The 14,486-nt window shown below is 45.7% G+C and overlaps 2 protein-coding genes across 2 annotated transcripts in view; one reads left to right on the top strand and one right to left on the bottom strand.

Moving 5' to 3' along the window:
* Positions 1-6,615, bottom strand: part of T265_07154 (hypothetical protein) — a gene marked incomplete at both ends in the record, with an annotated part of 51,725 nt that extends 45,110 nt beyond the window's left edge. The window contains one exon of the mRNA XM_009172605.1: positions 6,365-6,615. Within this exon, the coding sequence (XP_009170869.1) occupies positions 6,365-6,615 (251 nt within the window). The remainder of the gene's footprint in view (positions 1-6,364) is intronic.
* T265_07155 (hypothetical protein) overlaps positions 1-14,486 on the top strand; it is a gene marked incomplete at both ends in the record, with an annotated part of 35,567 nt that overhangs the window by 20,026 nt on the left and 1,055 nt on the right. The window contains 2 exons of the mRNA XM_009172606.1: positions 1,594-1,853; positions 6,988-7,905. Coding sequence (XP_009170870.1) covers positions 1,594-1,853; positions 6,988-7,905 — 1,178 coding nt within the window. The remainder of the gene's footprint in view (positions 1-1,593; positions 1,854-6,987; positions 7,906-14,486) is intronic.

The following is a 14,486-nucleotide window of genomic DNA, read 5'->3' as shown; positions in this document are numbered from 1 at the left end:
GGATCATCAGCGGTTAGAACCACATAAAGTAGAATCTATCGAATCTGTCTATTGGCGGTCAACTTCCGCTGTTTTCATTTGAATTTGGCTTCCACAAGGGTGAGCAGGCTGTGATTCTTCCAGAAACACCTCTATTCGGGGTACTCTACCTCTCGCGACCGGAAGAATCTGTCCATCTTTGGGAAACACTTAAGAATCTGCTGTAGACGAAAGCACTATATTTGGTTCTTGATCTTCAAGTATGAAAACTTTCGAGAAGTTGTCACTAATGACCAAAGGGATAATCAGGGTTTTGTCAACAGGATATGATAAAGCAGATTGAAGAACTTCACACCAGTGAGATCTAGTAAAAGAGCAGTGCACCAGAAACTTCTCTTCAAAAACCACCGTCTAAGCCTGCAAACTGAGCATTTTGAGAGACGTTTCAAGTGGCATTTGACGCAGGAATCAACGCGTAAACCTGAGGTAAAAAGATTCACACTGTTCTTGTGCTATGTTTCGCACATGACTCAACGTGACCTAACATTGCCTAACGGTGTTAAATGTACTAGCTGAGTGAAAACCGAACTCTAGTAGGTAATTCCGTTAAAAACCAAGGAAATAAACTAGAAACGTGGACACATTCCAGTTGGGCCTTTTCTAGTCCAGGTTGTTTTTTGGCACTAATATTTTTAGTTCATAGGTTGGAGAACTATGACAGAATTTGTCGCGACTGGGGATGCACAGATCCTACCTACTTGAGCAGCAGTATTGCCATCCTGGTATTGAGGTTGTTCTTGGATCCGTCGAACACGGTTGGACACATGTGGCTACTGAGTCCTTTTAACTTGTGTGTTCTCCGCTGTTTCCTCTCTGTTTGAAAATTGGGTTGGCTGATGAGTCGCATTTGCAGTGCTATCTCATGCAAGCCCATCGTTAATTCGAGACAAGCACACAAATTCTTTTTCGATGCTCCATCATTTCCGTATCGTCCCGATAATTAACCAAAATCTACACAAACTTCGACCTAGGTTAGAATTCACGTAACACAGTATTCCAAGGTACAGTCAAGTTTTTCAAAATGTGGGAATTGTGCACAATTGATACAGTCATCTTAACTGCCAAGTGTCTATATAGCACTTAATCCTCAATGTAAGGAGCGAACTCACATTCCACAGCCCTTCGCTCTCATAATAGCCATTGATAATGAACCCGTGTTGAATTGCGATACCGTCTTTCTCACTTCAAAAATCTTTCTACTTATGCCGTCCGAAGAAACATGATCTGGGCGTGCCATACACAAGGCTAACGATTGACCCGAATGTAACATAGCTTTACCATTCAAATGCTTTGAGTTGGTGTGTGTTTGATAGTCAGTCTGTAAATAGTGTTTCCACCGCTCTATAAGACCTCGGTTCACCTGCTGACTTGCTTTTAATCGATATGCATGAGCTTCCCGTTTCGTCTCATTGTTTTTGTTGGACTCGACGAACAAAAAGTCCTCCCCGTGTGTCTGCTGCTGAACACATTGTCGTTTCTACGGTACTCCGATTTCGGGCGTTTTGCTAATGTGCTATCAGAATGTCCGCTATCCTACTCCTCCTTCACATGCAGATTCGAGTGGGCCGTACGCTGTCACTGAGCTCAGCATGCATGATACGAACAATCAACTTCCTCAGCCACATTCGGATTTATTCCAATCCGGGCCAATCCATCGGGAATTGAAGACTGGTATGAGTAGTTATTCAGAAACTGTTCAGTTCAATCAGCACCATCAATCCCACTCCAACACTGGATATTTGATGTCGAACCAAACTACCACCCACCCTCTACTTCCGGATGCGGCAATGCATGAACGAATGGGGCACTCGTCGGTGAGCGTGTAGTATTGCTCCGTGTTCTTAACTACCATAATGTCATCGTTTGTTTATACCAGTTAACTGTAATTTTCGTATTCCTCCGCGTTTAGAGAAATTATCTTGTAAATGGTGCCCATACAGCGCAATGGATGTTTGCTGTTTTGAAAGCAGCAGCTGATCGCTGGTGATGGCATCCACACGGGGAGCCGGAACCTTGATTCTGGTCGATCCGTACGTTGGTCTTAGTACCGCTTACAAGGTGTTGTATCTTGCTTACTCTGATGGAACTCCTATGTCGGTCCTTGATTTCCTGTTCTGGCCAAAGTGGTTAGAGCGCTGATTTACTGACCGGAAGGTCCGTGGTTCGAACCCGACCTCTGCCTCTCGACTTCCCCTGTCTAGGCTTGGGCAACCTGGCAGTATCCCAGCCCTCGTGCAACCTTCGGGTGGCATGGCAGCTAGGCACCGAAAGGGTGTTACAGCTGAACGATTCTGTATCAAAAGGCACGGTAGCCTGAAACCGCCCTTTATCGAGTCTAAGGAAAATCATTACGACTGTATTTACTGGGTTATCGCAGAATTTTCCGCGATAACTCTCCTAACAATTACTGTAAAAAGGTTCTTGCGGAACAGGCCATAATAAAGTAATCAAAAAGGAAAGCGGCCACCGTCAAACTGAGCAGTGTGGAATCATAACGCTTTGCTGTCTGGAGTACAAATGATTTTCCCTGTACGTGACTCGAAAATCTATATGTTGGATGCGTTAGACTTTGTAAAGATGTTGGAAAGCGGTACCTCATGTGGTTTGCCTTCCTCCAGCCCCATGCTCGATTCACTTGAATGTTGTCTGAGACAGGCACCCTCCTGAACATTTAAGGGTCACAGTACTTATACTACGTCCCAACCCTTCCCCTTGTTTTCGCCGTGTACTAGGTCTGCTGGCGTGTTTCCAGTGGCGTCCTTTCTTATATTATCGAATCCCCCCCAGTCAACGGATGTGATTTCTGTACTTAAGTACAATAAACTCCTTCATTGCTACTTGGAAAACCGTCAAGTTTTCGGAGCGTTGACTTTCAACGTATCGGCACATGCTACAACCAAACTGGATTGTTAAGTTACTTATAATCCTGGTGTGGAGGCAAGATGGACCAAGTGGTTAGAGCGCGAATTTACTGACCGGAAGTTCCTTGGTTCGAACCCAACCCCTGTCTCTCTACTCTCCCTGTCTAGGCTTGGCCGACCTGGCAGTATCTCAGCCCTCGTGCTTCCTTTGTGCGGCATGGCAGCTAGGTGCCGAAAGGCTTCTACAGCTGGATGAACGACTCTTGATGCGGCATTTAGTCGATTGCCTAGGGAAGTGTTCGGAAAAAGACAACTGTAGCTGTAAAAGAGGAATTTGGCGTGCGGAAGGCATCAAGTGCATGTCCGTAGTGATTTTAGTTAACCATCCCATGAGACTGTCGTTAGCTACAGTCTATTGCGTAAGTTTCCCAGCTTCCAATCAACTTTACGCAGTGACGTAAGACCAACTGCGTTCCGTGCTTCACTAAAACCGAAAACCACCTTCGACCAGTGAATCACCGCAGTAACTCCTATATGCTTTTTAAAAGGTGCCCGTGGAAGCTGCAACTTTCCTCTTTCATCTGTGGTCTAGTTACGACCTTTGAACCCCAGTGTATCTATGTTGTCAGGACTAGCAAGGTCGTGTCCGATCACCAAAGTCATCGATGAAATCAGCGTACTGGCTAATGTGGGTCTCTTCTACGGATGAGGTTGGCACAACTGCATACAGTTCACTGAACCGGCGACGACAGCCTTACCATTCACGCACGTGTGCACATGTCAGGTATCGGCACCCCACCCACAAGCCGCAGTCCAGCTAACCGGTCGATTGACATACTGAGTCGCACGCATTTATAGGTGTATCTGTGTAGCTGTGTGCGTACGTACGCTAACATCGATCGCATGTAGAGAAAATCGACAAAGCCCTACGGAATGTGTTCGTTCGGTCGGGCTGTGCATTGTTTCAGCGTGTCGGCTGCTCGTGGTGATTTTGACAGAGCACGTGACTCTAAGTTGGGTCTGAATGTCTTTCGTTACAAATTTTCAGCTTACTGTGCAGCGTTGTGCCTGGTTACATTGATCCCAACTCTTAATATACTGCTACCGTAAAACCAGTAAACATCCATAGTAAACTTTTTCGCTTACAGTACCCGAGTGAATTCGTGCGTCGAGTTGTGACCGTTTCTCCTGCTTGGAGCCTGCTGTTCGACACTCACTAACAACTTGATAGTCACTATAAGTATAACAGCGATTAGTAGCCATATCTTGAAGTTTCCGCAAACAAGTGCAGGAAAACTTTTGGGGGCTAGATTTCTCGTGATCTGTCATTTCTTTCTGTTAAGTTGTACTCCACTTACTCTCTGGTTTACCCAACATCTGTGGCTTGACTTTTGTCGTTTTCCGAACGCCTGACTTCAGGTATAGGTCACACCCCCCTCCCCCGGTTTGCGCTGCGGCTTACTGTTTAGATTCGGTTCGAACGTTGTGTATCAACTAGTTCCGAGCAGAATAGTAGTGCCTCTTGGTGGCGAGCTTGTGTTCATGTATTCAAGAGGCACGATCAGTTCTCCCTCATCTCTGCACACAAAGATCAGGAAGGACACGAGTTCGACTGGAGCGGCGTCCGCATATTGGCTCAAGCAAGAACAAAAAACGAACGCGAATTTATGGAAGCATGGTACTCCACCGAAGAGGCGATCAACAAACACATCGAAATTGATCCGATTTACCAGCCACTAAGAGCGAGAGAACTCCAGAACCACCGAGCTTAAAGCTGCAAAATCAATCAGACGAGGAAATCATAAGAGAAGGAGGAAAACATCATTCAAACGGACACATCAATTGGATTGGAGGAAGCGCCCAATCAAAGCACCAAATCAACCGACGGAGAAGGGACGCTGACCGCTACGGTGGAGGAAATAGGGCGGCACAAGCAACCAATCAAACTCAAGAACGTCAGACCACAACGAAATACAACCCGAGGCTGGAGAGAACGAACTGCTAAAAATAGAAGGCGTGAGGATAACCAATCGACACAAAGGAACGCAGACCACAACGCAAAAAAGATCAAAAATGGACCAATAGATTCACTAAATTTGTTACACTTTAAGTAGCCAATCACGTCAGAAGATAACAGATAGCCCTCGAATGCTATATAAGCGCACGCAGGCAAGGAAGAAGTACCCACTCAACTGCGCACTGATGATGTCTCCTCGTATGGTGACGAAACGTTTGCAAGCCAATTGCCAAGCTCGGCGAACAGATCAACAGCCACCTGATCAACAACCAAGGAATCATACCCAGTGTTCCATTTTCTATGCGTTTGTAATCCGTAGGATCCTGACTTTTTCTCACGAGTTGAACTCATCCATCTGAGTGATAAAGCCACGCTTATCCAATTCATAATGTTCTAAGCGGAGACCCCTGTTTAGGATTCGAAGTACTTGTTATGAGTTGCACGATATTTATGTCAGGTGACAAACTTATTTGGCAATCGCCGAGTAGTTTGCATTTTTTTCATCCGCAATCTGGCCGGATGATTTTCCATCCTGTACATCAGTTCCAAAGAATGTCTGTTGTTTTCAAGGGATTATTGTGTCTGGTTTACAGAGGTCTGAGTTGATTTTGTTAAATCACTTTGAAGGGAAGCGTCGTAACACCATTTGCCCACTCGGTTACCTCATATTTTCAAATTCTATTTACTTTTATCATTCGATAATAAGGCTACCATTGGGAAACCCTTGGCGTGGCAGGATTCAGTCGACAGTACTGTGCAGAAATTTTGTCGCTGCCAGATATTGGAGTACAAAATAACAGCTCTCATCTCTTTTCCTATGGTCAGTTGCAGCATTTTCACGAAGTAGGAGGCTCACGTCGTTCAGCGGATTTACGTAATCAATCAAAAAAGCTAACTAGTATCTCCAAGTTAGTTTTGATTCGTTCAGCGTACGGATCAGGAACATACGTAGCTTGTCTAACACAAGCTATCCAATAGTTAGCTATTTAGTAAGTGCTGTTGATAACACCAACTCCATTCTCTTCAAATTCGACGGTTACAACCCTTTTTCCACCATTCTTAATGTGTCTAACTGTTCAGTGTCCTTGTGTCAACAGCGGCCCTGTTGTGCTAGTCCTTTTTACTGTGTCTAGAGTTTAGTCGGAACCCTTAGATTCAGATCTAGATTTTTCCAGCCAGACTGTCGCTGACTTTCGCAGGGATTCTGCTCTAATTATCTTGACCTCTGGACCGTTTCAGGATACGTGTACGCCTGGAGGATGTTCGTTAGCGTACGGTGAATGTTGTCTGTGGCGTTTTATTCAGTCTGGCTTGGTTATAGATCACTGTTTGTGATTGGGTAATTTGGAAAGTAACGCTCGAACTCTAGTTTGACCATCGGAGCATTGCCCGAATCTGGTGGGGACACCAGAAGTTCGTCGAATGGTATTCGGGGAAAGTAACTCACCCTCGATAGATGAACTGATCACACTGCATAGGTTGCGCTGGCTTGGCCACGTGCTGCGCATGCCAGTCGACCAAATTCCTCGAAGGGCTCTTTTTGCACAACCACTTGAAGGGTGGAAGGGAGCCAGAGGCGGTCAAACAATGACTTGGCAGCGAAGTATATAAGCCACTACCAGCAAACTCAGCTTCGCTGGTCATTGGCGTCTTCCCGGATGGGAACCCGAGACGGAATGAATCATTGGTTAGAGACATTGTCGGACATGGCCCAGTCGCGCCCTCAATGGCGCTCGTGCATCCAAGCCATTGCCTTCAATGCATAGCTCCCTTTCCAATCCCCACACTTAACAGTCCACCTACAGTGCCGTATTCACGCACTAATCTATCAGGTCCCGACTCCAATGCGTAGCTACCTACCCCACCTCCCCGAATCATCGGTGAACGAATAAACTTCAATCACACACATCCAGCTGACTTTTTGCCACTGTCAAAGCATCTCTAAACATTAAAATGAACCCTAGTTAATGTTTCATTTGTCTAAAGTTACCTTGCAAATGTCCCCTATTTTAATCGCCTGTTGACTGGGGTTCAATATGCCTAGTTCACTCTTTCATTTTCTGCGTATAGCAATCTCTCACAGCCGCAAAGGGCGCATGGATATCAAATCAGTCGGGAGTATCCTACCACACAGGGTATCAGCAACAGCAACAGCAGCCACAGACCTACAAAGCCTACTGTGGGTCACAAGTTTATGAAGGTGGGCCGCTCCAAGCAGGTCCTATGGGTTATCCGAATGAACAGTTCCAACATTTCTCCTATGGTCGACCATCCAATCAAGAAGCTCAAATGCTTTCCCAGCCGTATCGCACTTCTCAACATCCTTCGATTTCAATGAACCAGGTCTATCAACAGCAGCAGGTCTATTCTGGAACATACCATACCCATGCCCCTGTTCCTCAACCAGCTAAGTCTTTTACGTCACATGCTCATATTCAGCGTCATCCAGGCCTACCCATAGGTCAGTATCCAGTCCACGTTGACTATGCTTCTGGTCGTCGACCGACCGATGCACCAATCGCTCCCCAAAATGAGGCCTATCATCCTGCAACGGGAGAACTGAGTGGTCCTTGGGTCGGCTCTGAATGCGGCTCAGCTACCTTTGCCTCCCAGTCTGCTGGATATCATGTTCCTGAACCCGATTGTCCGTCGGAATCCAGTTCAGCCGCAATAGGATCGGTTTCACGGTTCGATCACCACACTCAACGGGAACAACCATCCCACTTGATCGGTCCCGATCACAATCAGCATGTGATTTCCAACCAGCAGCATGGTGTGCGAGATGTTAATGAGTCACTTAGAAACCCAGCAGCACCCTCTATGAACAACGCTGTGGGACCCGACTCTACTGTGTTTGTTTACAGACCTACCGGGACCTCATTATGTCCACCAGGATTGCCCGCGCCTCAACAAACAGGCTGGCCCGCGTCTCAGCCGACCGAGACTCCGGACAATACGATTTCCGTTCTTACATCCCAACCCAACCTTGTTTGAAGGGTAAGCATCAGGTTAATTTAATTAAACATTTCCCCATATCTCCCATCATACCACTCCATGGATTTGTCGTATGTAAGAAGGCTCCGACAGTCTTTAGGCCCACCATATGTATGGATTCTTTCCCTCTGAAGATTCACTTTCTTCAAGTAATACTAGTACTGGAGATTCTATTGCGCCCTTCACCTGTCCAATGTTAAATGCTCTGACACAACTAGATGTGTGTGTCCGGGTGGACTGTCTGAAGACAAAATCACCTCCGGTGCATAGGAAAATTCAATCGACGTAATCCTTATGGAGATGACTTTGGCTATTGAGGTATTTCTGCGGTATGAATACTTTGTGCTACCAGAATGTTCCAGTGACGGGGACTAAACTACCGAATTTTACCTGCTACCTTCACTTCATTTGTCATGCTGCATGCAAAGAGGCTGAATTTGACTTATCCAAGACACGGTAAGTGAACATCAGATTGAGGTTAAACGAACCTCACTTCGTTTCGTCAATGTTGACTCTGGCATCCACGTAACTCCAAGCAGTTACTCTCCTAAGTCAGGGTTGTGCATCTTTGCAAAGTACGGTAAGAAGTTGGACAAGTGCAGACATTGGCTACCGTTAGGTGCGATGCGTCCCACGGAGCAAGTCTATCAGAGGGTATTAGAGTAAAAACTCTAATGCTCGGAGAAATGTTTTGTGTAAGAAGGTGACAATACTCATTACCGTTTTAAAATACCCAAGGCTTTGGAAGGTTTAAGTAAGATGTTTCAAATTGGTGGTGTTAGTGGATGCAGCTCAATTTGGATAGGGTGCCAGTCAACACCAAATGGTGTGGCTACAACTGGACGAAGAACATTAATAGTACACTCATTTGATAACTGTTGTCGCATTCTTATGCATCCGCATAGTGGCGAAAAAACAAGGATTTTATGAATTAGTGGATATGGCTTCATTTCGGACCGGACCTATAAGTGTGCAATACCTTCGAGTAATACCATGCGGTTTCCTATAATCAACGTGCTCACAGGAGGCTCACCGAGTAGCTGTCCCGATTCCCGTTTAATCAACAAACTGTAGCACTTCCACATCAATGAAATCGCTAAGCCATCACTTCCAATCTGTGGTTACTCCATTCTTCTTGGCAAACGAATCGGTAGGAGCTAGGACAGACGCCCGATGCATAATACCTGGCTGAATAACTGATCTGCTTTCGACTTGTGTCACCTAGAGGTACAAATATATGCACAATGTACTGTCGCAACAAGGCTAAAACAATACTTTAGTTGACCATTAGGTTAGTTGCTCCAAATCCAGACTGATATCTTTAGTAGCCTCTTAATTCAGCTGGTACTTTCATCTGGTCCCGTGTTTTTCAACCATCACCCGGGGATCATAACTTACTGTAAATATGGGTATATTCTCACGCCCACACATGACATGCTCGAGTAAGTTAATTCCACACGAAACATTATTTTATGCAATGGTGTTCTATTGCCACTTTCAGATGGTATGAGAAATTACTGCATGCAGTGTCGTGTATTTTGTCCGATCTTACAGGATTGAGGATTCCTTTCGACTCAAATGCTATGCGGATTCTCGGAGTCGGCATACGGTAACTGTACCGAATCTCTATTTTGCTATCGAGCCTTCCAAGACCGCCTCACCATTCCTCCGTGGATCCGACAATCGCCCTTGTATCTAAGTGCCTCCGTGGTTTTCGTTGACTCTGTGTGAAGATCACCGCTCAACTTGCCTCATTTTTCTCACGTGTTGCCTGTCCTGCTCACGTCTTCCCAGATTCTCCTCCAACCTTTACTGCATCACAGACGTCGATCTTGTTCCGCAGGTTCCCCCATTTAACACTGCCTTTTGTACACACGTTCATTCCTCCACTGCTCATGTGATTATTGCTGTTCTCCTCATTTTCGGTTTTTCTAGTGGCCACTAATCATGCAACACCGTCGTCTCAGTTGATTGCTCGTGAACACCGAAATTAACCGTCTTCTCTCTCCTGACTAAGATCTCCCAATGATGGTTTCGTTTTTCTGCTAATACTACCAACCCTACTATTGTTACTTTTGGCCGTGATCTACTCTTGGCTGTTTTTTGTACCTAATATTTTCTGCCTTCGAGCCTTGTACGGTCTTTCACGTTACAATGCACGCACTTATTGGTGTGCGAACCGCTTTACCATCATCACCACCAGTCTGCGGAACAAGTGTTCGATCCCTCCTCATACTCGTCTCTTGTTCATTTTTCTTCAACAACCAGACGGATTCCTTATTTTGCAGCCCGTTTCATAGACAAATTCAAAGCGACTGTGTTCTCGTTTCTTCTTTGCTTTATCATTCCAGCCTTGTTAGCCTGTCCCTGATGTTCGTCTTCTGATCTTTCCACCGTTTCGTTACTATTTCAGCGTCCTTGTGACTCAGGTGTCTGAAGTCTTTATTTCTCAGCCTATACTTCACACAACTATGTGATGAAGTACTTCAGATCTTCGAGTGTCTTTTTCACCTAAAACTACCCATCAAGGTGTTGGTTCAATTTATGATGCTATCTTGGAATGTGATAACCGCGCTTTTTATTGTCTCAGCAGAGACTGGTGTTTGGTGATACCGACAGGCGCTCTCTCGTTCGCACCTCTCTTTCAACTCTGATTTCCCATTCTCGCTGTTTGTCCTTTTTTCACATCTCACTAGCTGCATTCTCCTCATTCCCCGTTTCTTCTTCCGAGCAAGACATTTATACTGGGATTGACCGTTTCAATCGGATTACAATCCTTTACTTTCCTTTTCATTTGAAACAAATTTGTATTTTTAGATAAGCACAAAAAATAAGATCCACAATTAAATACATTTTTCTATCTGATTACTGTATTATTCTTCCTTCATGAGCGGTGCAACCCGCGCAGCCTGCGATTTGGACGCGCATGTGTGTGCATGGGTTCGTATGGAAGAGCTTAACCGTCTCCATTTCCAAGTTTTCGCTGACGCTTGAAAACTCCTAAATGGGTTTCACTCGTTCAGGACGTCAATTCACTGACGCAACACGTTTTTCAGCGGTCGAACCGTAGTTGCATACGGGTTTTCAGCTGAGGTTTAGCGTTGGTCCGTTTGGTTTGGTTTGTTAAAGTCTGCCATCCGCTTCAGAAGTACAACTATGTTAGTGTTTTGTCAAGGAGTTACAAGTTCCAGTTTAACCTGCCATGTCGACCATTTCAAACGCTGAATCCATCTCCTATCCAAGTTGCTGCATTCACAGCCGTATTAGGATCCTGGTTTCGGATAACTTTTGTAATGAGTGAAATTTTCGCGACAAAGCTGGTCAGTCAGTTAGGGGTACGGTGTCCATTCACCATGGGCTATGGCAGGTACAAATCGGGATTCTTCAGCTGCTCACCTCCTTATACAACAAGATTCCTTTTATGTGTAGAAAAGTCTTGCGACCCAAAAAACGTAGGGAATGCGTATTGGGAATGGTCGCACAACTGTTCCCAACCTAACAAACTAGCGATTATGTCTGTCTGGCCCCTTTTTGAATGAATCTGACACCATCGCCTCAATGACTTTTTGTGGCAAACTATCCTCACTCTAATAACTAGCGACTTTCTTTATTTGTAATCGGAGAGGGAGTATCATTTCCTCCGCACAGACCGTTTGTAGCGGTGGCAACCTAGACCTGAATGTGTCAGTTGCATGGTGCTCCAAGTTTTTGTTTGGTTGCAAGCAGCTCGGTCACGATTTTACGGTGGTACAATTTTTGATAACGGAAACGTTTCGTCCTCTTTCGTTCGGAACGGCAAGCCTGAGATACATCCAGCAGTCACTAACCTTTACCATATTGTTGAATCTGAAGCAGGATTTCTTTACAACTTCACCCAGTCTTCCTTTTGCTCGGCGGACAGGCAACATTTGCCGCGTCAGTCTCTAGAACCGAACGAAGCGCGCACTCCGATCCTGACACCTTCGGGACTAAAACTTAAGCGACCCATTACACTGTCATATGACGGTGGGCTATGTCGCAGCATCATCGCATAAATGCTTCGGCACACTGAATGGCTCTAACTGTCACCAACATGCGATGCACGTCTTGGGATCGCTGTGTGGAGTCGGCCTGTCTCCAAACCATCATTTGTTCACTTGAGCATACAGAAGCAAGCCAGCTTGGTGTCGCTGCCGCACGTGGTTGGCCATTTTTCGGCAGTATTGGCACCGCTAGTTGATCTCGTGTTCGCGTTAGACCTCCGATTCACCATGCTTTCTAAGCGAGCATGTCGGCCTCCTGTTACCATGACAACTCCGTGGGCGGATGGCGAGGTAGCACGTGCCCGGGTTTTCTGTCCAATCGGCCTTAAGGCTGTCTTGACCACTACTATGCCGTCTGTCGCTCGCACGTTTTCATTGGTTAGCTGTAGGCCAAGCGTCCAGCCGTTGCAGTGTGTGGATCACGGTAACGGCAAGCGGTGTGGCTGCATGAAAGTGAGTGAGGTCAACAGGACAACAGCCATGCCTTCATGCGAACGCACAAGGCGTATCTTTCTCTCACGTCTTCTGTCCAATCGTTGTAATAAGTGGTAAGACAGGCCGCTAGGTCACTGTGCCACGTCTTGGAGCAACCCGGCGATATTGCACAGTGCAGGAACATCGATTAGGCTTAGAAGGCGAACGCCAGAATCACGTTGGCAAATCGAACCCTTCAATATTCTTAGCGTACAGATGCGTGACACCTCAAGCTCATAATATTGTGATTGATCTTGCGTACTAACTGTATGGGGTCTTGTCTAACTATTAAACCCTATGCAGCCTGCCCCGGCTGTTCGCGCTGTGCCCAACGTGTGGGCCGTTTCTTTGCACGGATGGCTTGCTCGTTGTGCAATTTCGCTATGAGGTGGCAGCCATTTTGCGTTTCGTCCTATCCTACCATGGGGATGAGGCATTAGTTATGGATAACTACTGACTACTCATGAGCAGTAAGGGTTCCTGACTTGTTACCGACACGGGCCAAGGATGCGTGTGGTCCGTTGAACAACATTTGGGTGCTAGATATCTGGATATTCACGGCAATAGCATTCTTGTTCCAAAAACTAGATCACTTATGATCTGCCGCGACATGCTTTTTCCCTATACTTTTAAATATCTGGGGAGTTACTCCCCACCCTCGTACCTAGTCTGCGAGTCCGTTCCCGTCGCATTCATTTTGCTCCAGAAAAACAGCCACATGTACATCGCAAATAAAATCCAGCCGCATCCTTTACAACTTATTGTCTTAGCGAGATGTGAAATTTTTGGAGCTGACACTCGGCACTTTTGGTTGACATTTGGTACGTTCCCAATCAACGAATCTTTTTGTCACAATGCGATTCCCTTAGTTTCGTTTAAGCGTGGGTATCTCTAATTCGGTTCGCGTTGGACGCCACAAATACCCGGTGTGATTTAAGTGAAAATTTCACTCTCCATTTGAATATAAGTTGCTTCTTGTATCGGTGGTGGTGCTTCACGCGACATAGGATGAAACCAGAACTGTTCAGCACTTTTTCTGCTGGCCGATGAAGTCGATACCAGTCACGCACGGAGAAAAAATCTAACCCACGTGCTACGAAGGATAGAAACTACATTCTGGTCAGTAATGCAATATGATCCGGAGCCTTTTTGATAAAATTCGAGAGCCACAGAATTTATCCTATATTCTTCACTCAGACGTGATTAGCTGTCGAAAGAAGCGTGGCTCGGATAGTGGGCGAAACCTTCAAATGAACAGATGCTGTGTAGATCGTCCAGAGGACCGAGTCATGTTGTCTTCTATGTCTTATGCGGTTCGGTCAGAGTGGTCCTGTACGATTAGAGCCACCACCAACAGTCGCAAATCGTATCAACGCCGGGTGTATATCTTTTTAACGGCCGGAACATATTTGCTCACCAACGACAGGACCCCGGCTGGCTAGTTTCTGACCTCGGTATCGCACGTTCATTCGCTGTAGATACAGATTGTTGACATTTTTAAATCGAATCTTGAAGGAGTGCAGTCAAATTACGAATGCGCCGCGCCCCCATTTAAGGTACACCCAATCCAAATCAAGGATAATTGCCTGTCTTCATGGTAGAACTCATTATGGAAGTTCACTCCGCATTTTCACTACCAGTTTCACAAACGATCACTAAGCTGTTTCAGCCAGAATAATAACTCTGTCACCCAACAAATGCTTGCTGTCCGAAACAAGCTTTAATACCTGCAAAAAATGGTGCCAAGTGACACACAGTGTGCAACACAGAGTTGCCGACAGAGTTCTAGTCTAAGCTGCAGCAGGGTGAAGCATTGAGATCGTAATTCTTCAGACCTTAACCAGTTCAGACATTCTTCGGATATGGATAGGAAAGTCTGCTGTTGGATCCTCACTAGCTAAATATGATACAACCATGGTCTTTGAGTGAATCGAATGAAAAGTAAACATTGGTATTGACCCAACCATCTTCCGCCCTTCTCCCGACCCCCAATAACAAGCCAACTAGAGGGCGTGCTTCTTGTTGATCTAAATGTCCAGTTTCTTGCTGTCAATGATGATGATGATGGTGGTGATTCTT

This window comes from Opisthorchis viverrini, assembly GCF_000715545.1.
Source record: "Opisthorchis viverrini unplaced genomic scaffold opera_v5_160, whole genome shotgun sequence".
Taxonomy (NCBI): domain Eukaryota; kingdom Metazoa; phylum Platyhelminthes; class Trematoda; order Opisthorchiida; family Opisthorchiidae; genus Opisthorchis; species Opisthorchis viverrini.
This window is presented reverse-complemented; position numbering and strand designations above follow the sequence as displayed.